Source organism: Ambystoma mexicanum, chromosome 2q, assembly GCF_040938575.1.
Source record: "Ambystoma mexicanum isolate Mex_15411 chromosome 2q, UKY_AmexF1_1, whole genome shotgun sequence".
In the NCBI taxonomy this organism is placed as follows: Eukaryota; Metazoa; Chordata; class Amphibia; order Caudata; family Ambystomatidae; genus Ambystoma; species Ambystoma mexicanum.
Window position 1 is genome coordinate 208,421,244 of NC_090924.1, and position 25,045 is coordinate 208,446,288.

At 46.1% G+C, this 25,045-nt stretch overlaps 1 protein-coding gene across 1 annotated transcript in view; it reads right to left on the bottom strand.

The window, feature by feature from the left end:
* CLEC19A (C-type lectin domain containing 19A) overlaps positions 1-24,186 on the bottom strand; it is a 257,120-nt gene extending 232,934 nt beyond the window's left edge. Inside the window, exon 1 of the mRNA XM_069647132.1 lies at positions 23,955-24,186. Coding sequence (XP_069503233.1) covers positions 23,955-24,048 — 94 coding nt within the window. The 5' untranslated portion in view covers positions 24,049-24,186. The remainder of the gene's footprint in view (positions 1-23,954) is intronic.
* Between the last annotated feature and the right edge of the window lie 859 nt (positions 24,187-25,045).

A 25,045-nucleotide genomic window follows, 5' to 3' on the forward strand; every position in this document is an offset into this window, starting at 1 on the left:
GTGATACATCCATTAGATTTTGGAAGGTGAACAGGGAGCTGGGCATATCAGACTCCTTAATTGAACCACAGATTGGAGACAGACCCTTCACATACTATTCTCTGATTTATGACTCAAACTCAATAATTGATATGGTAGTAGTGGATGATACATTGAAGGGACAGGTTATGGATTCCCAGGTGGCCCCAGTTCCGTGGTTACACCACAACTTGGTGAGAATTGTTATTTTTTTAATTTTATTTTATTATGAATATAGTTTTATTTATAAACTTTTTTCATTTGATAAGTCTAATCTTATATTTAACACTGAAGAAAAGGGAAAAAAAACAGAAAAGAAAAGGAAAATAGGAATGAAGTGTATTGAGAATACAAGGTTACTTTGGAATCCTCCCAAATCGATTTGCTTTATACAGATTTTCTACATTTCCAGTTATTGGGAGGTTAATTCCTTCTTTGGACCTGAGAAGGCTCGATAGAGGCAAATAATCCTTTCCAAACACGTGGGACACGAATTGGACAATTCTGACAGTTAGTTTCTTGTTTGTGCCGATCATCAATGTTGACCATCTTTCTTGGGGAGTCTGTTTAATAAGCACAGTTGGAAGCATGTCAGCATAGCTACGTCTTTCTTCAGTCAATGCTTGCAGTCCATGATAATGGGATATAGAGTCAAACTTTTGTCTTTACGTTGACAGAAGCGGCAATAAGGGGAAGTCGGCCCATCTCGTTTCCTTAGTGCTAATACTTCTTTGGTAGTTAGTATCTTTAATCGCATTCTTAGAAAGAGATCTCTAGTTTGCCAGCACAGGACAAGATATGATGGCAGTTGGTTTAGCGCTCTGATTTAATTTACGCCTTGGATTGCAAGCTTGTATAGTGTCTTTTTCTCCATTGTGTCGATCCAGTCTGATCTTTGAATTTTTCTTTTGACTTCCACTGGGCGCTGGATAAGTGTTTGCCTTGAGCAGTCCAGGCCATCCAGAATTTGACTTTAGCCTTCCTTCCATAGTTTCAGGAGGGAGTCATGAGATGAAACTGGTCTGTCTCTTAGGATCACTATTGATGGAATCACTTCATCCAGTAATAATTTCCTGTAGAGATCCAAGGATTTCCAAGTTGCAATGGATCTCAATGATTGCAAAGCCAGCTCAAATCGAATACATGGTATGGGCAGTGATTTTGGTAAAGCTAGGATTATTCTCCAGAATGTTGCTTCAAGGAAGTCCCATATGTTCCAATGGAGATTTAGCATGGATTCTGTTTCGTAAGTAAGCATTGCTACTACGTTTAGCCTATAGAAAGAAATTATTGGTTTTAGCGAAAATTTGCTGTACTTTCTAGCATTGCTCCTTGACGAGCTAGGGCTTCTGTTTTCATTCGGAGGAGATCTGCCCATTCCATTTCAAATTTGCTTTGATTAAGCCATACTCCAAGCAATTTGACAATTTTAACTTCTTCCAGTTTTTTTGTGTATAGAAATAATGTGTTATTATTTTTCTTTTTCCTTGGTTGTTGGGTTAATGACATGTAATATGATTTTGATCTATTAATCTTGAGGTCGTTTTCTGCTACATAATTCTCGAGGGCTGAGAGGAATTTTTGTAGCGTTACTTGAGTTCTGTCCAGTAGGACGAGGTCATCAGCCTACATTAAGTATGGGACTGGCATTCCATTTAGTATCAGGGATTTGCTGCAGGCAGATTCTGTGTCGGTTGGATGTCTGAAGCATAAAGGTTGTATAGCGTCGCAGCCAAGGGGCAGCCCTGTTTTAATCCGTTCCATGAGATAATTGGATTTGATAAGGCGCCACTTCGTGCTAGTCTGACTCTGACTGTTGTGTTTTAATATAAAGCCTTGATAGGCTCCAATAATTCCAACGGACATTTCCACATGGTTCATTTTTGCCAAAATGTATTCCGATTGAGGCTATCAAATGTTACTTTAAAGTCTATAAAGACCGGCCACAGTTTGGGTTTTGTTCTTGATGGCATCTATCTTGAGGAGATTTAAAATCAAGAGGTTTATATTGGTTCCCACTCCCTGTATAAATCCAGCTTGCCTGGGATCTCTTCTATTGTTTTTTGCCCACTCAGTCAGATACTGAAGTAGGAAGGAAGCAAACACTTTGCTGAGCGGATCCAGGAGTACTATGGGACGGTAATTGCTAGTTCAAGTCCTATCTCCTTTTTTGTAGATGGGTATTAGAATAGCAACTGTCCAGGTTGTTGGAATTTCTTTATAAGTAATGACTACCGCAAAGAGATGTTAGCAAAAATCTGCCCAGGCTTCCGGGTTTGATTTTAACATTTGGTTACTGAGACCGTCAGGACCAGGAGCTCTGGAAGGATTGAATCGTTTTAGGTTTGACAGTATGTGTTCATAGTCCAGCTCAAGGTCCCATTTTAAAGGGGGTTTTGGATCTTTGCCTTCAGTTGGTTGTTCGTTGGATTTCCTATCAAATAGGTGTGTGAAATGGTCGACCCATGCTCATTCGATAACATCTGCTGCTAACATATCTGGATGTGAATCTTGGCCGTTTAAGATCTTCCACAACTCGCTTGTGCTTCTGCCTGATAATGCTTTAAGCATATGCTCTGCATCGTTCTGGACTTGTATGATCCGATTGCTATGACTCCAGTTTTTGTAAGATTGCTTACAAGATTTAATGGAGGCCCTTTGTTGATAAGGTGGTAATTGTTTTTAGTTTGGTACTTAGTCTTTTTTCCTGATGGCAATTTCTTTGCTGAAAGCGTGAGGATGTGATGATTTTCCGCCGATCTTTGATTTGAGGGGTTGTCTAAAAGGCAACAAAAGCCAGTCGTAATCTATTTTGTTGAACACCTTCATCCCATTGTTAGCAAATATTTGCTTTAGCTGGTTGAATTGCGAGTCAGTAATCTGCAATTGTGTATTGCCATGGGCGAGTTCCAAATCCGGGAGAAGGGGAGCTGGAGCTCTCAGTTGTTGGCATATCCATGTCATCGATAGTTTGTGGTGATCACTCGTGTCTGTTGGTAGAATAGATAGTGAGTCGATCGTGACATTTAGGACATGAAGATATAGTCCAAGTATGCCTTTGAGTTTCCCTTGGACCAAGTGAACAATGCTGGGATATCACCTCGCCACACGAAGGGCCTGGCTATTCTAAAATGGCCGGCCGTGTCTCCCTAGCAATGAGGATAAACATCAACTCCAGCCGGAGCATCACTGCCGCGGCCTCGAGTCCCAATTGGCCAGTGTCGCCTTGCGGTCCCTCCCCCACTGCTTTAAAGGTGGAGAGAGGTGACCGCCAGGCAAAACTGCAGGGCAAAGGCCCAGGAACAAGGCCCATGCTCTCATCCGCTCTCTGCTGCTCGAGGATGCACTACCCTTGTCCACACCAGAAAGGTAAGAGCTCATCTCTGCAGTGTCTCAGCATCAACACCACCGAAAGAACGGCTTGTCTCCGCGCCCGCACCACAGCCCCCCCAACATCCTCTATTCCTACCCCGAGGTGCATCAGGAATGAGCACCTCTGCTCGAGGTTCGTCCTCCCATCAAGTACCCCTCATATTCAGATCGTCAACCCATCCACGGCAGCCCTATCCCCGTCTTTCCACTACTGCTCTCCACCATACCACTGGCCCCGCCTCCACCGCAAGGCGCACAGTCCCTCCCACCAGAACTACCAACAAAGACCACACAGACCAGAGGCCTCCACCCAGTGGGGTATTATACCCTCCCCCCCAAAAAACAAGGCAGGCGCTCCCGCTCTCAAACCCCTGAGCATTCCAGCTGCCTACAGCCCCCAAGTGGGTGCCGCCATTGAAACAGGTCACAGTGCTCTTGAGACTACGAGAGCACTCAATCGTGCCTGCAACATTGCCGCTGACAACCCCATGACTTCTGTAATTGCTTCTGCTGATGCCACTATAACTACTGCAAGCAACCACAATTCTTACTCTGTTTCCCCGCAAATTGCTGCTGCCAATACTGTTGCTCATGTAGCTGCTGCTGCCAATTCTGTTGCCCGGTGATTGATGCTACAGTCGTTGCTGCAATACTGTTGCCCCTGTGATTGCTGCTACCAATACTGTTGCCCATGTAGCTGCTCCTGCCAATACTATCGCCCCCATGATTGATGCTACAGTTGTTGCTGCCAATACTGTTACCCTGTAGCTGCGGCGGCTAATACTGCTGCCCCTGTGATTGTTGCTGTCAATACTGTTGCCCCTGTGATTGTTGCTGCCAATAGTGTTGCCACTATGATTGCTGCTGCCAATACTGCAGCCACTATGATTGCTGTTGCCAATACTGTTGCCCCTGTGATTGCTGCTGCCAATACTGTTACCCCTGTGATTGCTGCTGCCAATACTGTTGCCCATGTAGTTGCTGCTGCCAATACTGTTGCCCCTGTGATTGCTGCTTCCAATACTGTTGCCCCTGTGATTGCTGCTGCCAATACTGTTGCCCATGTAGTTGCTGCTGCCAATACTGTTGCGCCTGTGCTTGTTGTAGCCAATACTGCAGCCCATTTGATTACTGCTGCCAATACTGTTGCGCCTGTGATTGTTGCAGCCAATACTGCTGGCCCTGTGATTGCTGCTGCTGATACTGTTGCCCATGTAGTTGCTGCTGCCAATACTGTTGCCCCTGTAATTGTTGCTGCCAATACTGCTGCCCCTGTGATTGCTGCTGCCAATACTGTTGCCCATGTAGTTGCTGCTGCCTATACTGTTGCCCCAATGGTTGATGTTGGTAACCCTATCACCATAGCAAATGTCCCTGTGATTATGGCTGCTGACCCTGTGTCCCAGGTTGATAACCCCATGGCGAAGCATACACTCACTACGGCCACCCTAGCCCCATCAACTACGCTCAAGTGTGCTCTCATTAATGCATGGTCACTCCCTGCCCATGCACTCGACATCCATGACCTTCTCTGCAACTCCAACCTTGACTTACTATTGATCAGCGAGACCTGGCTTCATGAAGCCTCAGGGCCGGCTCTCGCCCTTGCCCTGCCTGAAGGGTACACCATTTTCAGACAAAACCACGAGGCACAGAAAGGAGGAGGTGTAGCATTGATCGCCAAGCAGTCCATCCCCATCAGGAGAATTCAAGGTGACCTATGCCATAACTGTGACTACCTGCTCATTAAAATCAACCCATCGCCTAACTGCACTATAACCGTCCACATCACATACCGCCCTCCTTGGCCGGTCACAGAGTTCCAAGAGGCACTCCTTCACGCCCTTGGGGACAACCTAGAGAAAACTACCATGTCCATCCTCCTGGGAGACATGAACCTCGGTCTTAATGGCCCTGCTGATGAGAACGCAGCCTCCCTTACCAATGCCCTCTCCATATTGGGCTTCAAACAAGCAGTGACAGAGCCTACCCATAACAAAGGACCTTACTTTGGACTGGGCCTTCCACCACAAATCTCCTCCTTCAATCTCAGCTATCACTCCCATCACATGGTCAGACCACTCCGCCATTCATTTTTACCTTAACCTCGCCAAAGCACCCTCCACCATCCCTAGAGGACTGCGGCCCGCTCCCACCAGAAGCTCCAAGCAACTTACAAGACTGTTGCTGCATCTCCTGGTTCCTGAATTCAAGCCTCCATTCACCAACAACCCGGATACTCTCGCCGCCACCTATCACTCTATCATCTCGCAAGCCGTGGACACCATTGCCCCACTAACCCAAATAAAAGCTAAGACCGCCAAACATACCAACTCATGGTTCAGCCCTGATCTCTTCGAGCTGCGCACATAAAAAAGGACAAGCCTCACAGCATGGCGAGCCAAACCGAGTGACACCACTAAACTTGCCTTCAAAAACATCACCAAACACTATAAATCCACCATCATCGCAGCCAAAGCCAACTCATTCAACTCTAGGACTGCCAACGCAAAATCTGGATCCAGGGAAATCTTCACGATCTTCAGGGAACTAGAAGCACCTACCTCCCCCCACACCACCAACCTCCCTTACCAAAGACAAAGAATGGTGTAACAAAATGCAAGAAGCTATGCTTAACAAACTGAACTACTTGCAAGATAAAATCATTAGCCACCAAAAGGCCTTAAAACAACAACTATCCAATCTACACCTGAATGCCTCAGCTGAAATCCCAGCTTTCTCATTCCAAGAAATGAAAGAACAGGACGTCCTAGCAATACTCAACCCTATCAAGCCTTCAAATTGCAAGGGTGACTCCTGTCCAGCTCACCTCATCAAAGACAGTGCTCCCGCCCTGACTCCTTTCATCACAGCGTTCATCAACGCCTCCTTCAAATCCAACCAAGTCCCTTCTAGCCTCAAAGAAGCCTGGGTGCATCCATTGCTTAAAAAACCACACTGGATCCAAAAACCAGGAGAAACTACAGACCTATAACCACAGTACCCTTCTCGCTGAAGATTCTGGATACAGCAGCATACCTTCAAGTCCAGGAATACATGGAGACTCATCACCTACTAGGCCTATGACAGTCAGGCTTTCTGCCTAACCATGGAACAGAGACTGCTTTATTGGACCTTAAAAACCAAATAGATGATCTCAGAGATGTAGGCAAAGCTGCCCTCCTACTACTCCTTGACCTATCAGCGGCCTTTGACTTGGTTGACCACGGTACCTTATGCCATCACCTCTCCACAGCCGGCAACTTTTTGCCAAATGCCACTGCCTGCATAACCTCCTTCCTCAGTGGTAGAGCAATGAAGGTCTTCTCAGACCAAGCCTGTGCACAGCCCAATCTAATAAAATGTGGAGTTCCACAAGGATCCTGTATTTCGCTCACTCTCTACAACCTGTTCACTAGGTCACTATTCAACTACCTGGACTCCTTAGGCATCACATACACCAACTATGCCGATGATGCACAGGTCCTTATCCCCCTTTCAGGAGACTACGAAGCTGATCAGAAAACTCTGGACACAATTTACGCCACTATCCAGACCTGGCTGTGTCATAACAGTGAAAAAACAGAACTCCTACTCATAGGATCATCAGAAACAATAAAAAAAACTGGGAAAAAAATAAGACTCCTTCCTGATTGATAACACTCTCATCCCTGTATCTCAGACAGTCAAAACTCTGGTTGTGTACCTAGATTCTAACCTCACCATGGTTAGGCAGGTTAACTCCATCTCCTCTGCAGCAGCCTGTCACTCGAAACTCAACACAGCAGCCAGACCATTCTTAGCGCAACACAACTGCCTCACTTTATCCAGAGCAATTATCGGATCTCGCCTCGACTATTGTAATGCACTTCTGCTAGGCACTTCTGCGAGAAACATCAGGAAACTCCAGTTGGTACAAAACAATGCCCTCAGAGCAGCCACTGGCATCTCTAGGAGAGGCCACATTTCGGCCACAAGGAAATCTGTTCACTGGCCACCCATCAAGGAACGTATCCTTTTCAAGTCGCTGGCTCTAACCCACAAATGTCTCCATGACTCGGCATCCCACTACCTCTCCCAGAGATTCACCGTACCCTCCTCCGACCAACCCACCAGATCAATCTACACTAACCGCTTAGCCATTCCCAAAAGCTCCAGGGTTTGTGCAGGGGGATCAAGCTTCCCAGTCATCGCAGCCACCAATTGGAACATGCTCCACCTCCACTCAGGAGCATTGAGTCTCACGCAGCCTTCAGGAAAGCAATCAAAACAATGTTGTTTGTGTAGATTCTATGTGGCCAACCTACCAGCACATCATCTGTACAGAATATGCCCACTGTATTATTGTGCACCGCAATAATCTACGAATTTCTTGTATTATCCCATGACTGCACCTGTATCTTGTAAGGCACCTGCTACATGTAACCTATGCATTGCCCTTCTGTTCATGTAACTAAGACAACTTCTTGAAACAGCACCTCAATGCCTCTGGGCTGTAGGCGCTTTACAAAAACAAAATAAAATAAAAACATTAAAAAAAATATCACCTTTCGTATGGCCATTCATTAACACCAGGTTCCTTTGTCCTAGTTCCTTCATCCAGACAGCTTCGATGTTGGAATCAAGGTTCCAATTTTTATGAAAAGATTTCAGATTCATATCTCCACATACGATTAACTCTGAAGCTGGATAGCGTGCCTGGATATCATCAATTGAGGGGCAGACACTAGCTATAAAAATGTTGTTGTTTATGGCTACAGGGTTCCAGTATAGGTTCACCAGGCCTATGGTTTGAGATATTTGGGTGTTACTGTTCAGGGTGTCCTTGTTAGCATGATCAGTCAATTGCTCCAGAATTAGGACTTGTATGAAATGATTCGGGTTGTGTGCCTCGATGACTCTTAAGTTTGCGCCCAGCTTGATAAGGGTTAGAAGTCCTGCAGAGGGTCGACCCTTGTCTCTAGATATAGCTCGATTCATGTAGGAGGCAAAGCCCTTGCTAATAGGTTCTTTAGAAATCCAGGTTTCATGGAAACTCAGGATATCGTATTTCCTCATATCTTGATTGTCCTGTTTGAAGAGGTGCTCGGACCCTTGTGTATTCCACAAGCACATAGTCCGGGTGGCTTTTTCGATGGACCACGTTTGTTATAATTTCCTTGGACCTCCTTGTGAGAATTGTGATATCAGGACTGATTTAGTTTGGTTTTTGAGTGTGTTGGCCTTTCCTTCCACCTCTTAGTTTTGAGAAGGTAATGGTTCCAATCTCTATTTTTATTTTGAACGGGTCCGATGTTGAATATTCCGTCTCAAAAAGTAGGGGGGATTTTCTTTTAGTGGCTGGATTATTTAGTCCACGATGTAGCTCTGCGTTTTGGGTGTCAGAATTTTTTATGGAGGTCTCTTGTGCTGTCGAATTGTCTGGCCACATTTTAGTTACATCAAATCCCATCTGCTGGAAGGCATACTGTTTATCCAAGATGGTTCAATGTACTCTATTTGAGATTAATTGCATAGCCACCCAAACCATTCTAGCTTCAGATAAAAATTTGACTACTGTCATGCCTTTGGAATTGATGTGCTGTAGGTTCGGGAGGGCATGTAGAAGTCTCAGGACATTTGTTCTGTTCAGAATGAGATCTTCATTCCCCTTTATCAGGTTTTCAATGGCAATCACTTTAGTCTCGGTGAGCCGCAAAGAGTTAGTAGGCAGAGGTGGGCAGGTTGGTTCAATGAGAGTGAATGAGTTTCTTGGAATTGTTGGGTGCCTCTGGTTAACAAGTCCTAATTATTGCTCCACCATATTAAAGATGGGATCGCGTGAGGCAATGAAAGGGTCATATTCATGAAGGTCTTCGTTCTGGTGTGTCATTGGATTTATTGATTTATCCAGCTCTGTATCAGAGATTTCTTCACACGTCAACTCAGAGATCACAGTGAAGGTTGATTCTTCATTTTGGTTTGGATCGTTGTAGGTTCTACTTAGCTGTCCGACCACTATATCCGTTTGAACTCTCCCTATTGTTTCTCTCCCTGATTCATCTCCTATGGAGTAGACTGATAGGTTTAGCAGGATGTCACGCTGGTCTCTCTCTTCATTTCTCAAGTCATCAACATCTTCAAGAAGGGGTTTCAGGGAAGGCTTTGCTTGTGGTTTATGGGCCTGCTTAGGTGCAGGTTTGGTGGTTTGATTAGCCCGGTTTGATGGAAGTTGCAAAATTGTTCTGGGGAATTGTGTGGCCGGGCGCCTAGAGGTAGATGGATATGTAATAATGGTCTCCTTAAGGACAAGGAAATTGCACAGTCCCTACTTTGTGACATCAAGGAATTATTTGAACACAATAACAATGGCGAGGTGGGGGTCCAGTCACTATGGGAGGGTTTCAAATCCACCACAGGAGGGTCTCTTATCCAGAGAGAACCCCAAAAAAAGAGAGATTATTCAACACAAGGAGAAGTTGAGGCAAAAGATAACAGAAATTCAGCCGGGGAGCCAGACGGGAATTCCTCTCTCCCCCGGGGCAGCTAGCAAACTTAAACGGTACAAAGCTCATCTGAGGACACTCTTGGTTCAGGATACCAAGAAGAAAAAGCTGTTTCTTAAGCAGAAGTACCATGAAAAAGGGGATAAGGTTGACACATTTTTGGCATGGAGTTTAAGATAGGAGAGGAAAAGGAAAATGGTGACTAATATTAACATCCAAGAGGGACCTAGGGTGTATAACACAGAGAGAATTGGGGAGGAATTTAAAAGATTCTATGAGCATCTCTACACCTCGGAATACTCTGGGGATGGCTCACACATTTCAGAGTACCTTGATCATTAACAGATACCAGGAATTTCAAGGGAGGTGGCTGAAGAGATAGAAAAACTGGAAGAACTGGAAGAAGTAGTAAGAACAATCAAAGATATGAAGTGAGGCGTGACTCTGGGGACAGAAGGCTTTTCAGTGAAATTTTATAAACAGTACAGATCCACTCTGGCACCCTACTAATTTAGGATATTCAATGTGGTCCCAATGGAGAGGCTCTTCCTGATGAAACGATGGGTGTAATTATCATAGTTCTTCAGAAAGAGGGCATGCATCCATCATTATGCTCTTTGTATAGGCCAATCTCATTTTTAATGTCGATGTTAGGTCCTTCCTAAAATATTGGGTAACAGAATTGAGGGGGATTATTCCATCGCTGGTTCATGGGGATCAGGTGGGGTTTATTAGGGTTGGTTAGGGGACCAATAATATTTGTAAGACTAAAGATTTGATGTATTGTGCCGGGGAATCAGTCATAAAGGCAAGCCTGATAACAATAGATCCAGAGAAGCACATTGATATGGTTGAATGGCTATATATGATGAAGGTCCTGCTAAAAATGGGATTTAAGGACAACTTTCGAAAGTGGGTCAACGCGTTGTACAGGTCTCCTACAGCTTGCATACAAGTGAATGGGTCTCTGACTAAACCCTTTCGCCTTTCGAGTGGAACGAGGCAGGGCTGCCCCCTATTCGCGGAACTATACGCCATGGCACTGGAACCAAAGGCAATGTCCATTCAGTCGAACCAAAACATAAAAGGGATTACCTGTGCCAGGATAGACTTCAAGCTCCTGCTTTTCGCAGACGGCATCTTGGCTTCTGTGACGGAGGTACGCTCTTCATTCCCGGAGTTGCGCTCACAGTTTGGGTTGTTCTCAAGTCTCAAAATTAATGCAGATAAATCCTGTGTAATGCCACTGATGGAGGGAATCTCATACCTCAATTTGGAGGAATCAATAGGGGGAGTGAGAAGAGAAAAGTTGAGTATTAAATACTTAGGGGTACTGCTTACTAGGAGCATGTCCGACTTGGCAAAGGCAAACTTTGACCTTATGTTGGAGAGGATACGATTGGATTTTGAAAGATGGGATCAGGTGGTACTTTCTTGGCGTGGTCATATGACCTCAGTGAAAATTATTGTGCTGCCCATTTATCTTTTTACATCTCTTCCGAAAATCCTCCCGAACAACTACTTTAATGAGTTGAGTGCATTGGTGTCTAGATTTATCTGGCGAAATAAAAGACAGAGGCTCAAATCAACCCTGACCGTCCCGAGAGACAATGGAGAATTTGGTCTCCCAGACTTCTATGGTATCTACCGGGCTGCACAACTGAGAACAGTGTTAGAGCGTATGAGGGAGGATCTCAGAACTTACAGGTCTTATCTTGAAGATTTGGAGACTCATCCAAGGAAGGTGAGGGATTTATTTGGGCCCTGCTCAAGGATACTCCCATAAACTGAAAAAAAACATCCGACCGTGGAGGCGTTGTGGTCAAAGGAGAAAAAGAGAAGAGTGAACGATAGTCTGTCTGCTTGGCCCTCCCCGATGACTTCCGTGTGGGGTCCCCTAATTGATTTGACAAGGAAAATGTTAAATACTCCCAAAAATGGTCAGATATGGGGCTAGAAAGAGTGGCTCAACTGTTTCAAAAAGGTTGGTTTTTGATACTTGAAGAGCTGAAGATAGAGATTTTGCACGCTACAATACCTGTCTTTGAGTATATAAGGTTGAAAGGAATATTAGCAGCACAGAAGTGGCAGAAAGCCCTCTCAGGGGATCTTACAACTTTCAAGAGGGTACTTGACATGGAGTTGAGCATGAAAGGGATTATATCAAGGCTCTCATTACAGCTGATGTGACAGGGAGACTTGGCCGACAGGGAAATTTTGAATGAGGAATGGGATAGGATCTATAAGATTGCGTTTAATGGGAAATCATTTACTTCCAATATGGAACACAATTTGAAGGTACTCCAGGGGTGGCACTGGGACTCCAGGGGTGGACCTGGCACCGCCTCAAGCCCTCAAAGAGGTTACAAGGTGCCTCTCCCTTATGTCCTAGAGCCTGTGGCCGGGCGGGTTCCCTAGCGCATACGTGGTGGAGAAACTCCAAGACGCAGATTTTCTAGGAAGAAATCTTGAGTTGGATCAAGGATATAACAGGGGAGTAACTCTCCCTTGGCCCCATACAGATGATGCTGGGCATTCCCTCAGGAGACAGGGAAGAATACAGACTGCAGAGAATGTGTGAGACCATGTTGAGAGCAAGTAGGATAGCTATTGCCCAGAAATGGAAAGACGAGAGACTCCCGTCAAGAATGGAATCGGGAAAAATAGAGCATAATGGTGAAACTGACAGCCATAGTCAATGACTACCTGGTCTCCTATCACGAGGAATGGGGCATCTTGATTGCAAAATGGGAGGAAGAGGGGAGGAGAATATGAGTGTGAGGGGCAATTGGAGATGTTGACCTAGTGCATACTCTGCCAGAATTGTAAGGGAGGTGGTCTGAGGCATATGGGAACGGGGAAGCACGGCAACTGTTATTCAGAGTCTTGGGATGAAGCAGGGGTGTGGAGCCAGTAAGGAGGGTCTGGTGAGTAGGAAATACAGCCTCCTACAATATATGAATGGGGGAGCCTAAGGAGACTTGGTGCTTTGAAGTGTGATTATACCGTAATGTACCCATGTCTAATCCTCTGTGTACTTCCCGAGACAGCTGGTGCTAATTTCTGTTACTGAAACATGTTATGTGAAGATGAGGGGAGGGTAGGGGGGGGGGTTGGTTATTGTTTGAATTTCTTTAAGGAGAAATTGTGGAGCAATGAGCAATGTAATGTCTTAATACAAATTCTGGTTATAAAGAAATAGGCTAAAATATTTATGTCTTGGAATTTCCCCTTACCTCCAGCTATGTTCCAAGAAAGAAATGTAGAGTAACCCAAGAGCATATTCTGCAAGTGAGGATTCTCTTTATCTGTCATTTCAGCAGGAACTTGCCCTACACCCAACACTGGGTCCGCAGAGATCTGCGGAACCAGTCAATCAATTTCTTCTATAGAAGACAAAACCTGGAAACGATTAGACAACAGAACTGCGCCTCCACCTTTAGGTATTGAGGAGACCTGAGATGTCACTGTCTGTTGTCTTGGATTCATAACATGCCCACTCAACCTTAGACTTTTGGGCTATGTATCGATATCCAACTGATTGTCCACTACACAGACCCAACTCCTTTGATCACAGCAATTCTCCCTATCACTTAAAATACAAGGAGCTTTTGGGTTCCCGCCTGATGCTGTCCTGAGAAACTAGGTTCGGGTGATAAGAAAAGTCTAATGGAACCAAATGACTAGAGCCCAGCTGGACCATGTGCTTAGGGCCCCAGGAAAGATTATTGTTCAACAAATAGTTCAAGATCGAGGGGTTAGCTACTGTCAATACCACACAGTCCTCCGCTGTACTTTTGGGTAACAAACCCACCCAACCCACTCTCTGAGCCATCAACAAGGAATGTGGCATGATCTTAGGACCCTGCAAGTTAACATTGACCCGATGAATCATCTTGTTCATTAGTGTGATGGTTAGCTCTTTTTGACCACTAGAAAGAGGTGGGATACCCCCAATGACTCCAAACAATGTAGCCACAGCTGGAGGAAGGTCCAGTGTCTCTTTATAACCCCCTCATACAAATTCAACCCTTTCAACTCTCCCCCCCATTCCTTCCGAAATAAAGCTGGTGGCAGACATACCAGACTGGAGGGAGTGACATTGGCTGTAACTAGAGCAGTAGTAAAGCAGCCAGGGACCTTAAGGGAATCATTAATAAGATTATAAGGAACTGGACTTGGGGCAACCGGCACCACTATTGGGACACAGGCCTCAATATCGCATAGCCCTTTCTTGACAGACCTAATCATCAATGATTGTCAAGGATCCCATGACCAATTCTTTAAAGGAAAGTAACATTTCCATTATTGGGCCCAACTTCTTATCCAGGAGCTCTTCCACTCATTGAGCTCAGTATCCAAAGATGTTTCACTTGCCATGGATGAATGAAGGGTCTTCACCTTATCAAAACTCCTTGGTGAGGCCTGAATAGACTCCACCTCTCTCTGGGAACCTCCTGACTACTTAAAGAGTCATGGGTTCAAAGGAGTTAAGAAGGGGTGGTCTGTGCAGACAGAATTGACAACTCTGGGTTCAACCCTGTTTCAAAAACAGGAAATGAGTGTCCCACAAGATAGCTGACTAATTTGGTACTCTTATCCTAGGAAGGGCACCGGGATAGAAGACTGCCCCTCCCACATTGGTCTGACTTGAAGGGACACTCAACAAGACACCCCTTGGCTGGCACCACAGTAGCCCTTTCAGCATTAAAAATACATTCTTAAATACGCCTCACCATTTATTTCAAATATATGTTCAGAGGCGGTTGTTGACCAGACCTTTTTGCACCCCGAATGTTCTTGAGCTATGCAACAATAAAACAATCAGCGATAAAATTTACTATCAAACTAAAATATTCAAATACACAGAATTGGTCTGTAATAAAAATACATTAAAAGAAATAGACCCAAAAAAAGAGGACTAAATAAAAAGAAAGAAAGGCCAAGGAAGTGCCCGACTGGCTTAAGGGGCTGACAAAGTCTGGCTCCCCTCCCTCCAACGACTCCTCTACTGTCCTCTATTTCATTTAAGCAAACATGGGATTCCAAGCACAGGAATGTTCAAGAACAAACAGCCTCCAGCCTCCTTTGACTACTTACAGATGTTTGCAGTTTGTTCACAATCCACCGTTGGTACCCTCTGCTGAGCCGAGCTTCTTCCCAAAGCAGAACGCCTTTCGGGGGAACAAGCTGGTTTTTAAGGTAGGGTGGGTGGGGCCAATTGAAGCTGGCAGCTTCCTCCTACTCACAGAGGGATCAGAGCACAGCCCTGGAGGCACCAACACGTGTGCCCTTAATCCCCCACGGGTTTTGCCCTTACGGGAGACCAATCTGTTTTTTAAGGTAGGGTGGGCCCAGCCAATTAAGCTGGCAGCTTCCTTCTCCTCACACAGGGATGAGAGCACTCCATGCAGGCGACAAAACACCCCTGCCTTTTGTCCCCCATGGGTCTCGCCCTCGCGGGGGAACAAGCTGGTTTTTAAGGTAGGGTGGGTTGGGCCAAATGAAGCAGGCAGTGTCCTCCTCCTCAGGGATCAGAGATCCGCACTGCAGGCGCCAACATCTGCGCCATTAGCCCCCCAGCGGGTTTCGCCCCTCTGTGGGGAACATGCTGGTTTTTAAGGTAGGGTGACATCTTCCCTCCGGGTCCTTGAGGACCTCACTTAGGAGGAAAGGGGAGTCCTTATCGAGCAGTGTTACCACCACTCTCTTTTTTTCCACGGCCGAGGCAAAATACTGCCTAGAGAACACCATAAATTTCATAAGAAATTCGTCCACGGGAATCAGATGGGTTTCGCAAATCATAGCGATGTCTACCTCGGATGTCTGGAGCCCCTTCAACATCGACCTCCTTTTAACTGGTGAATTCAGGCCCTGTGCATTGAGGGTTGCAACCTTAAATTGTTCTACTCCTCCCATCCGCACAAACGAAGAAGGTATCATGCCTCTTTGCCATGATTGTGCACCCCAACAAGCACCCCTGAACTACCAGAACTCTCAACCAAAGAAACACCAATCAAACAAATCCAATGCCCCCCAAATCTTCCCACCAACCCCCCTCCCATAACTCCCACTCGCCAAATTCAGCCTACCCGACCTCGCCTTCCAGGCCATGGGGAAAGCACAGGCTGGGATCCACCCTTACCCTAGACCCTTGCAAATAGAACAACATTTATTTATTTTATTTATATACAGGAGGAACAATGCACTTTGATCACAAAAGAACGTACAATAGATAAGAAATCAGATTTGACAGGAAGGAATGAGCTTCTTACAATGGGGTGAGATTGAGGGACCAGATCGTGGAGAGGAGTAAATGGAACAGTCACCTGGGATGAGGGCTGGGCGATATTTTCAAAGAGCTCACACACTTTCAAACACATTAAGTGAAACTATACACCAAGGGCCTCATCATGAGTTGGGCGGTAATGCTTGCGGTATTACTGCCGGTGCTATTAGCCCTACTGCCAAAACCCCCAGCGCTATTAGCGCCAGATCACGGATTTGGAGGAACGTTTAATGCCCATTCCCCATTGGGCCCATTCGGGAATTTCCCACTCCCCATTGGGCCCAATGGGGAATTTTCGCGCTATTACCGCCGATGGATTTCCCGCCTGCGGTATTAGCACCGAAAATCACCAAAATTGCTGCAGATTTGCCCCTAGCTCAGAGCTGGGGGCAAATCCGCCAAGACTGTGATTTGGCGGACCCTTAAATGCGGTGGTAATAGCATTACCGCCGCATTTAAGGGTTACCGCCAAACTCGTGATGAGGCCCCAACTGTTGAGACCACTGCAAGCTGTTCTAATATAATTACACATCTAGCTGGTCTGATAGCACAGCAAGTAGAGTGCTCACTTCGACATCTGTGCAGAGCATACTGCCAGAGGTTCAAATCCCGGCGTAGCCAATCTCACCCTTTCATCCTTCTGAGATCGATAAATGAGCACCACACACCGTGGGTGATAAGCAGCGCTCAGATACCTGAGGGTTCGTAGCGCTATATAAATGCTAAATTATTATTATTATTATCTGCGTGCACTGAATGGTTACTCGTGAGCAGCTGTGAATGTCGCAAAAACTCTCAGCTTGTGCATGCTGGTATCTTTAGGTTTACAGACCAAAACGTTGCGTGCAATCTATAAGCAGTCCAGTAGCGGTATGAGCAGTGAGGTCCATAAACTTCAAACCCTTTTTTTCTGATCATAGTTTGAGATAAGGTTTGTGCTTATAAATGAAAATCAATGTACATGCTCTGAAAGGTAGCTAGCAAACTAGCTATGCATGTTGACGTCAGTGACCGATGGCACTGGTGGTTTTATGAAGCTAGTTGCAAGGCCTCTTTTGCAGAGCTTAGGACTCAGGGGCAACCAGCCGACGTAATTTGTTGTCCAACGGCCTAATAACCCATAGCTGTCAAGTAAGTGCTCCATGCCCCCCCCCACGCACTCCCTTTACTGTTCACCTGCATAATCTGAATGTACCATGCCTAGTGAGATCTTGTGTCTTGTCTTCCCCTCCCATGCATGGTTGTGCTTTGAAACACTTGTGTAATAAGCGCATAGTAAATAATCAATCAATCAATCAATGTCATGCGTGACACTTGCAGCTTTGCATGCTGGCATATGTAGGCCCATGTTTACAATGGGAAAAACCAAACTAAATGTCCCCCCAGGCAATGGGAAACATGGGAGTGCCTCAGAGTCACTGTGGTCATAAAGGTCCATTGGATTTATATGAACTCCAATACTATGGTTGAGATGGTAAATGGTCGAAATCAACGCTACTCAATCTATAGGCAGAATCCTCTTGCACTGAGGCTGCGGAAGTATGAGAATTCCAAGAAATTGGAAAATGTGGGGACGCGGCTGATGAATGCTAAGAAAAGGACTCATCCAAGGACACAGGAAAAATCCATGTCTACTTCGTCCCACCTGGATATCGACTTGCAGGTAATTGCCTGGCCTACGAAAAGGGCCATAACTACAGAAGCTGCCAAGGTCGAGTTAACAGGATCCTGGGTTCTGGGAACGAAGGTAAAGCAACGACTCAAGGACATTAAACCACTGCTGGAAGTTATGTCACAAGCTGAACAAGTGGGCATGGCTGGACATATCCCCGTGGTCAGTGGAGGTTCAGCCGTATATGATAGATCGGATCTCACCTGAGCAGACACCGCCCTTTGCATTTGCACCATTTAAATCCCTAAATCTCAAGGTCCAACAGGAAACATGGAGAGAGAGGGATGATGACACCTGTGCCTGTAATCAAGACAATCAAGAAAATCTCTTCCCTATTCTGACTTAGGTTCCTTTTATATGGACGCATACTAGAGAAACTCGAATTGTCTTGCCAACTTGTGGATCCTCCAAGGGACTTGTTCTTTAGAAGGTTTAGTATGGTCTGACGGTCTATGGTGTTTCAAAATCATTCCAAGCACTTGAAACATGAATTAACACAGTGAAAAATTGCATGGCAGGCGATTTTATATAATAACAATTTCTCCAAACATCTTGCATCTCAAGGTTAATTTAGGCTAAGATTCAATGCTGTAATACTTATAATGTATTTACTGTTTTATTAATTAAAAGGTCCCTAAGTAAAATAACCAAACAAAAATCACTGTTAAGCAACATTATAAAAACAAAAACATAATCCATGTTTCTCCTCCAAGTGATGGTGTTGCTCACTGGATTAGAAATCTAATGTCATGGCCAACATGTGTTTCACACTGCTGTGCTTCTTCAGGACCTAATTTTAACTGACCATTGTTTGATCCGCCATGTCAAGCTTTCGGAACTTGATTTATGGCTGAAGTGGAGGTTATGAAGAGCACAGTGATGTGAGACTAAGATGTTAAAAGGGTGTGTGATAAGGTGAAGCGTGGAATTGTCATAGCTCACATGCATTATTAACTAGACCTGAAACGGAGTGGTCTTCTGCGGCTTTTGTGTTGTTGTGAACACACCAATGGGATGCGTGCAAAGTGAGTTGCGGATAGGGTAAGAAAGGGCAGTGCTTGTCTTGTGTGTTGTGTGTGAGGTGGTAGTGGGTTTTGGGCTTCAGTGTCCAATTTGAATTGGGCGAGGGCTACTTTGATGTGGTGTGTATGCTCCCATGGTCAGGGGAGGGGACAGAGAAGGGAGAGGTGTTATGCGATGACTGGGGAGGATTGTTTGATGGGGAGGAGAGGTGCGGGGCACAGTTGCAACATGTGATGTCTGTTAAGTATAGCGGAAAATCAGAGTTGGCCTTGCGGTTTTTGGAGACTGAGTGTGGCTGTGCTTGTATTTTGAGATTTGGAAGGGGATAGTGGAATCATGCTTTCTACAGTACTTTTGCCGTATTGGGGTGTTTGCGGTGTAGTTGATTCAGGAGATGGTTACTATTGGAAGCATGGACTATTCATTAGAGTTGATGGTGCTTCCACCAGTAGGTGTCATAGGTTTGTATGGGGATCGCAGTGGTGTGTTTCTGTGATATTTCCTGTATCCAGTGTTGTTCAGTGGACCCAGTCAGGTATTTTAATAATGGGGGGGGGGTCAAGCAAGTGAATGGCCCATGCAGATTGAGAAGGGTGTACACCTGTCTGCTAGTGCAACATGGCAGTTGAAGATGGTAATGTCCGATGCGGAAAGTGTGAAGAATGGCTTCAACAGGGTTGTGTAGCATTAGGAGTGGTTATCCACTTGAGTGCAACAGCAGATCTAAAAGTACCTAAAACAGCACTGAAAAATACTCCAAGTACAAGGAGACTCACCAGAAACAAAGAGGGCATTTGTTTGTCATTAAACGAAGGTGTAAAGGTAAGAGGCATTGCTTATACCCAACATCTGCCCTGTTGTCCTGCTGTTCCAATGGGTAGGAGAACAGCGAAGCAGCGTGTAGATCTCCACTTTGCTTTCCTCGTCCATCTTGGAAGCACACCCAGCGTTACACCTGCATGAGATGTTCATGCAGGCGTAAAACCAAAGGATTCCTGAGCAATATGACTTGCATTTATACCTGCTAAACAGCGGCGGATTCCAATGGGATCCATGATCAAACGCCTCCTACAAACCCTACTTTGCAGGCAGCGTTTTATATTTCACCAAGTGGAGAGTAAGGGCGATTTCATCTCGATTTCATCTTCACGTTCACGCTCCGCTTTTTGAGTGTGGAGAATTGCATGCAGGGGAAACCAACAGCACGTTAAGTGCTAACGTTGGATGGTCTCTGCATGCAATGTGCATGTTGTGTACAATGATCCTGAATAAGTTTGTGGAAGATCAGGGAAACCAAAAACAGACACGTTCCTTAAGAAACAGTTACCTGATGCCACTCAGTAAATCTCAGAAAAGGCTTTTTAATGCACCACAGTATCAGACGTGAAGGGCATCTGCCTTCACCACTGTAATGGACAACGGGCACACAGCCATCCACTGATGGCTATACTCATTCATGGGCGTAATTTTAGGGGGGCACAGGGGTGTTTGTCCCCCCCAACTTTCATGGCACACCATTTTGACACCATTCATTTGGCTGGGTCACCTTTTCTTCAGATGTCCTGTCCCCCCCAACATTTCCAGCAAAGTTACTCCACTGCTCAGGGTCCTGGATGCTCGCCCTCACAAGCCTCCTGAACTCCCGCATAGCCCTCCTTCCCTCGACATCCCTGCATAAGATACGTACAGCTCGCCCACATTCCATAGTGGAGGCGCAACCATCCCTTCATGCTCCATGAGGATGCACAGCATACCGCAGCCATCATGGAAGCCACATGCATGCCTTTGCAGTCACCGTCCAGGCCCCCACATATGCATTCTCTGCATTCCACTATGATGAGAACTCACCCAGCCCCCTTCACCATTCAACAGGAAACACATGTTGCACAATCGATCACTGGGCCTGACCCTGCCTGTGGGGGCTCTGCACTGCACTGCACATCTTTGCCTAAATAGTCTGCACAAGTTCTCGGTTCGAGACATACCTCCGGCACTAACGTACAGTGCCACAAATCCGAACTGCCCTGTTTTGCGCTCATCAATATTATTATTATTAATTCGTATTATTAGTCAACAACCTTTCATGCCAACATGCACATATCCATAATACCATGTCATCCCACAGTCCATCAGCTGGACTCTTGGATCCCTCCACAGGCCTCCATTGCGGCTGCATCCATCCCTCATCCTATAGGCCAAAAGGAATCTTGTCTGGTACGCCAACCATTCAGTCCCACAGTTTACAACACAATCCTCCATGACAGCCCATCCACGCTATGCCAAACGCATCAGTGAACTGGCACAGCACTTCCAGGCTGTCCGTATGAATGAAGGCCCATTTGCAGCTCATGTTCAGTTAGCCTGGTAAGGAAACAGAGGATTGTGGGCATTTTGTTTCCGTCACGGCTCATGTTGATTCATTTGCATGGGGGAGAGGAGAAGTGGATCGTAAGTTACGATGCCACGACCCGCCTCCTCTCCACCATACAAATACTACAGTATTTGCACTCATGTGGATTTTCATGCAGACGCAAATGCTGTGGATTCCTATGGAGTCCGCCTGCTTTTTACACCAGCAAAAAGCAGGCAGACTCCATAGGAATCCATTGTAAAAGCCGCCTGGCATGGGTACATGGCAGGCAGCGTTTACTTCATCTGCATGGCGAAGCGCGGAAGGGACGCCTACAGGCGTCTATGCCGCCTTTTTACGCTCCCCTTTTTGCACTCTGCCGTGCAAATGAAAATGACACAGCGAGGAACCGTGCATGCAAAAGTGAAAACTTACCAGGTCTCCACCATGTTTTTACAGGCAACTCCAAAATGAGCCCCACACTCTCGCAACCCTCCACATGCAGCAATGCATTCCTCACACATCAATGCATAACTCATAGATCAACTCCATCCATAGTGACACAAATCACTCCACAATTCATCAAGCAGTGACACATCACTCTGCAGTCCTTGATGCATGTAAGTGCATTTATTTATTTAAATTTTTGTTTTTTTGTTAAGCGCAACACCCCATGGGCCTCAGAGCGCATATGAGGGAACAAAGAGGGAAGAAGAGGTCTTAGAGTGATTGATTAAGTCAAATTGAAGACGAAGGTCTTCAAGGGTTTCACAGATTCAAGGTCTTCACTGATTTCTTGATCCCTCCATATGCTCTGTGTTGTGCTGCACACTCCTGCACAGTACGCCACAACAGCACACACGCCTTCCTAAAATCCTACACAGAGGTCACCCACCAAAGTATGGGCCTCATCACGAGTTTGGCTGTAACCCTTACATCCGGCGGTAGCGCTATTACCACCGGATTTAAGGGTCTGCCAAATCACGGGTTTGGCAGATTTCTCCCCAGCTCTGAGCTGGGGGGAAATCTGCCAAAATTTCGTGCTATTACCGCCGGCAGGAAATCCGCCAGTGGTAAGAGTGCGAAAATTCCCCATTGAGCCCAATGGGGAATGGGGAATTCCCGAATGGGCTCAGTGGGGAATGGGCAATACCCGTTCCGCCAAACCCGTTATCCCGCGCTATTAGCACCGGGGGGTTTGGCGGTAGGGCTATTAATGCCGGCGCTAATAGCGCCAGCGTTACCGGCCAGCTCGTGATGAGGCCCTATGTTCAGAACTTTGTGAACATGTGTGTTACAACGCTCTCGACGTAGGGAAGATAGCTCAGGGGCAAGGTGCTCGCCTTGGAAGTAAGACGACATGGAGCAACACAGGTTCGATCCTCGGGTGCAGCTTAGAAACTGTGTTATAAATAACCCATTGGAATTACTCTCAGAAAAACAAACATACGTTCAGAGATCCCTGTTACAACATATCCTATATCCTCAGAACCCTAACATGTGAAAAGAGCATACTTATAAGTACTCTGCGGAACGTGGAATGTAACCTTGTCTGAAAAAAGACATCGCCCTTCCATATATCATGAGTAGCTTTTAAAGGTTTGTGTGCTGGAGAAGGGGGTCTTCTGCAACATGAAAAAAAGAAAGTAACATCATCAAACATCTCCAAAACTACCTAAAGAAGAGGACAGGCTTTTTAAAAGAGAGGAGAACGAAATGAAATCCAAAGCTAATTCTTGCACAAAAAAGACGAAATTATTCAGAAAGAAGAACGCGAGAAAGAATAATTGTGAAATACATTGTTGCAAACCCATGCTGGCGCGCAGCGTTATAAGCCGCTCCCTCGTGACAGACAGTTCCTTGACCCCGTTCGTTCTTCACTTTGGCATTAGAAGGGGACTGCCCACTGAACCAAACCATCAACACGTTCCGGGCAGGTGTGCATGCGTGACGTATGATTAGTGATTTCTCGGTCCAATCACTCCATGACGTTACAAGTGGTATCCAGTGGCTATTCCCCCAAATGGCTGGGCCCTCGCACACCTTTCCAAAACACATTAAACCTTTTCACGAAGCAGACATCCTTCAATCCATGGGACACATGTCTGTGCGTGACCTGTGTGTCACCCGGGCTCAGCCTGCAACTAGACTCTACAATGTGCTGTGCCAGAGACGCTTTAAAGAGCAGTGTGCACAGATGCACAGGGAACACACTGCACTCAGTCCGGGTGGGTAGCTCAGGAGTTAGGCGCTTGCCTCGGGTCAGCGTAGCCTTATTTTACCGAGGTCAATGAATTGGGCCTTCAGCACCTAGCATTTGCATTTCGCGGTGGGTGAATATGTGTGGCTGTCCATTAAGTGCTATATACAATCAGACTATTGTTAAGTCATTCCAAAAAGACTGTAGGCACTCGGGCGACTTGATAATCCAGTAGAGGAGTTTGGGGGTTCACGCGTACTGCACACCTCCCCTCACCTTTTTGGCGTTTACCTCCTCTCTGCCGGACCCACATAAAAAGCGTATCCAGTCAGGCAGGGCGTTATATTTTACTCCAAAAACTCTAAAAGAGCATATAAATACAATGTCCCTTCTGTTGAAGACGCATATAGAATACATATTTACATTGACATATAGTCCATACAGTTGCACATCCATTTTTAGCGAATAGGCACACAGTTATGCACGTGAATAACTTGAAATGCGAACCCTCGCTCTGTCATAAAAAAAGCGTCCCTGCTGCTCACCTTGGCTGATTTTGATGTTGGTTTGAGGAAAGGCTTGTTGTGTGGAAAGGAAAGTTGCGAGGAGAAGGGCGCACGCGTCCCAGCTGCCCGGCATGACTAGCGGATGTGAGGGCCGGCGGGCGCGCCGAGGAGGGTCAGTGCGGGGCCGGGGCTGCAGGGCTCACTTCACCAAAGCAGATGTCAGCTGGAGCACACACCGCCGCACCCTCCCTGCAAACGGCGAGCTTACAAATGACAGGCTGGGAGTGAAGGCGGAGAGGCCCTGTGCGATGTTATGCGCCGTATCCCCCCGAGGAAACAGACTTACGCCAGAGCTGGCAGCTAGCCTGATTATCACCGACACCCACTTGGCGCTCAGAAGTGCCACGGTGCGCTTTCCCTTTTAAAACGAGAGGTGGAACGTGTCAGAGTGAAACTGAGAAGACTTTGAAAACAATATAATGATTGCAGACACAGTTGAAGTGGCAGACACGCGCAATACACGGATGTGGATTGAGAAATTGCACATGACATGGTGCCTTATTTTCAGATCAGGTTTGCCTCCATCATTGCTGTTCTTGCACGGGGTCGCCCGCTCCTGCCTCGTCTGTTATAGTCAGCTTGATTTTATGAATCCCGGGTTTTGGGAAGGTCACTTTTCGCGAGATGGGGAGAAGACTAGAACGTGGTAGTGGCGTCGCCAGGAATCACCAAAGACAAAAGTATGGGGGGCACAGACAAAAGTAGGGGGGCGCCTATTAAAGGTAATGTGTGGCATCACAAGCACTCCTGCAGAGAGGCTTTTGTGCACACCAAATACACACACCCCAATGCACTTCCCCTCCCATCAAAATGCAGGCATGAAACAATTCAGTGGCTAATAGCCCATCATGAGCAGTTTCATGACTACATTCTAATTGTGAGGGGCTGCAAGCTGCTCCATCACTACTACCATTTGAGACAAAAGGAGTATTGCCATGTGATATAGAGCCATTTGCCTCAGTGAGTGTCACAAATAACACCACAAACAGAGAACACAGTCACTGCTCGCCTTAGGTAGGGGGGGGCACAGGACTTCAGAGGGGGGCACTGGCCCCCCAAACCCCTCCCTA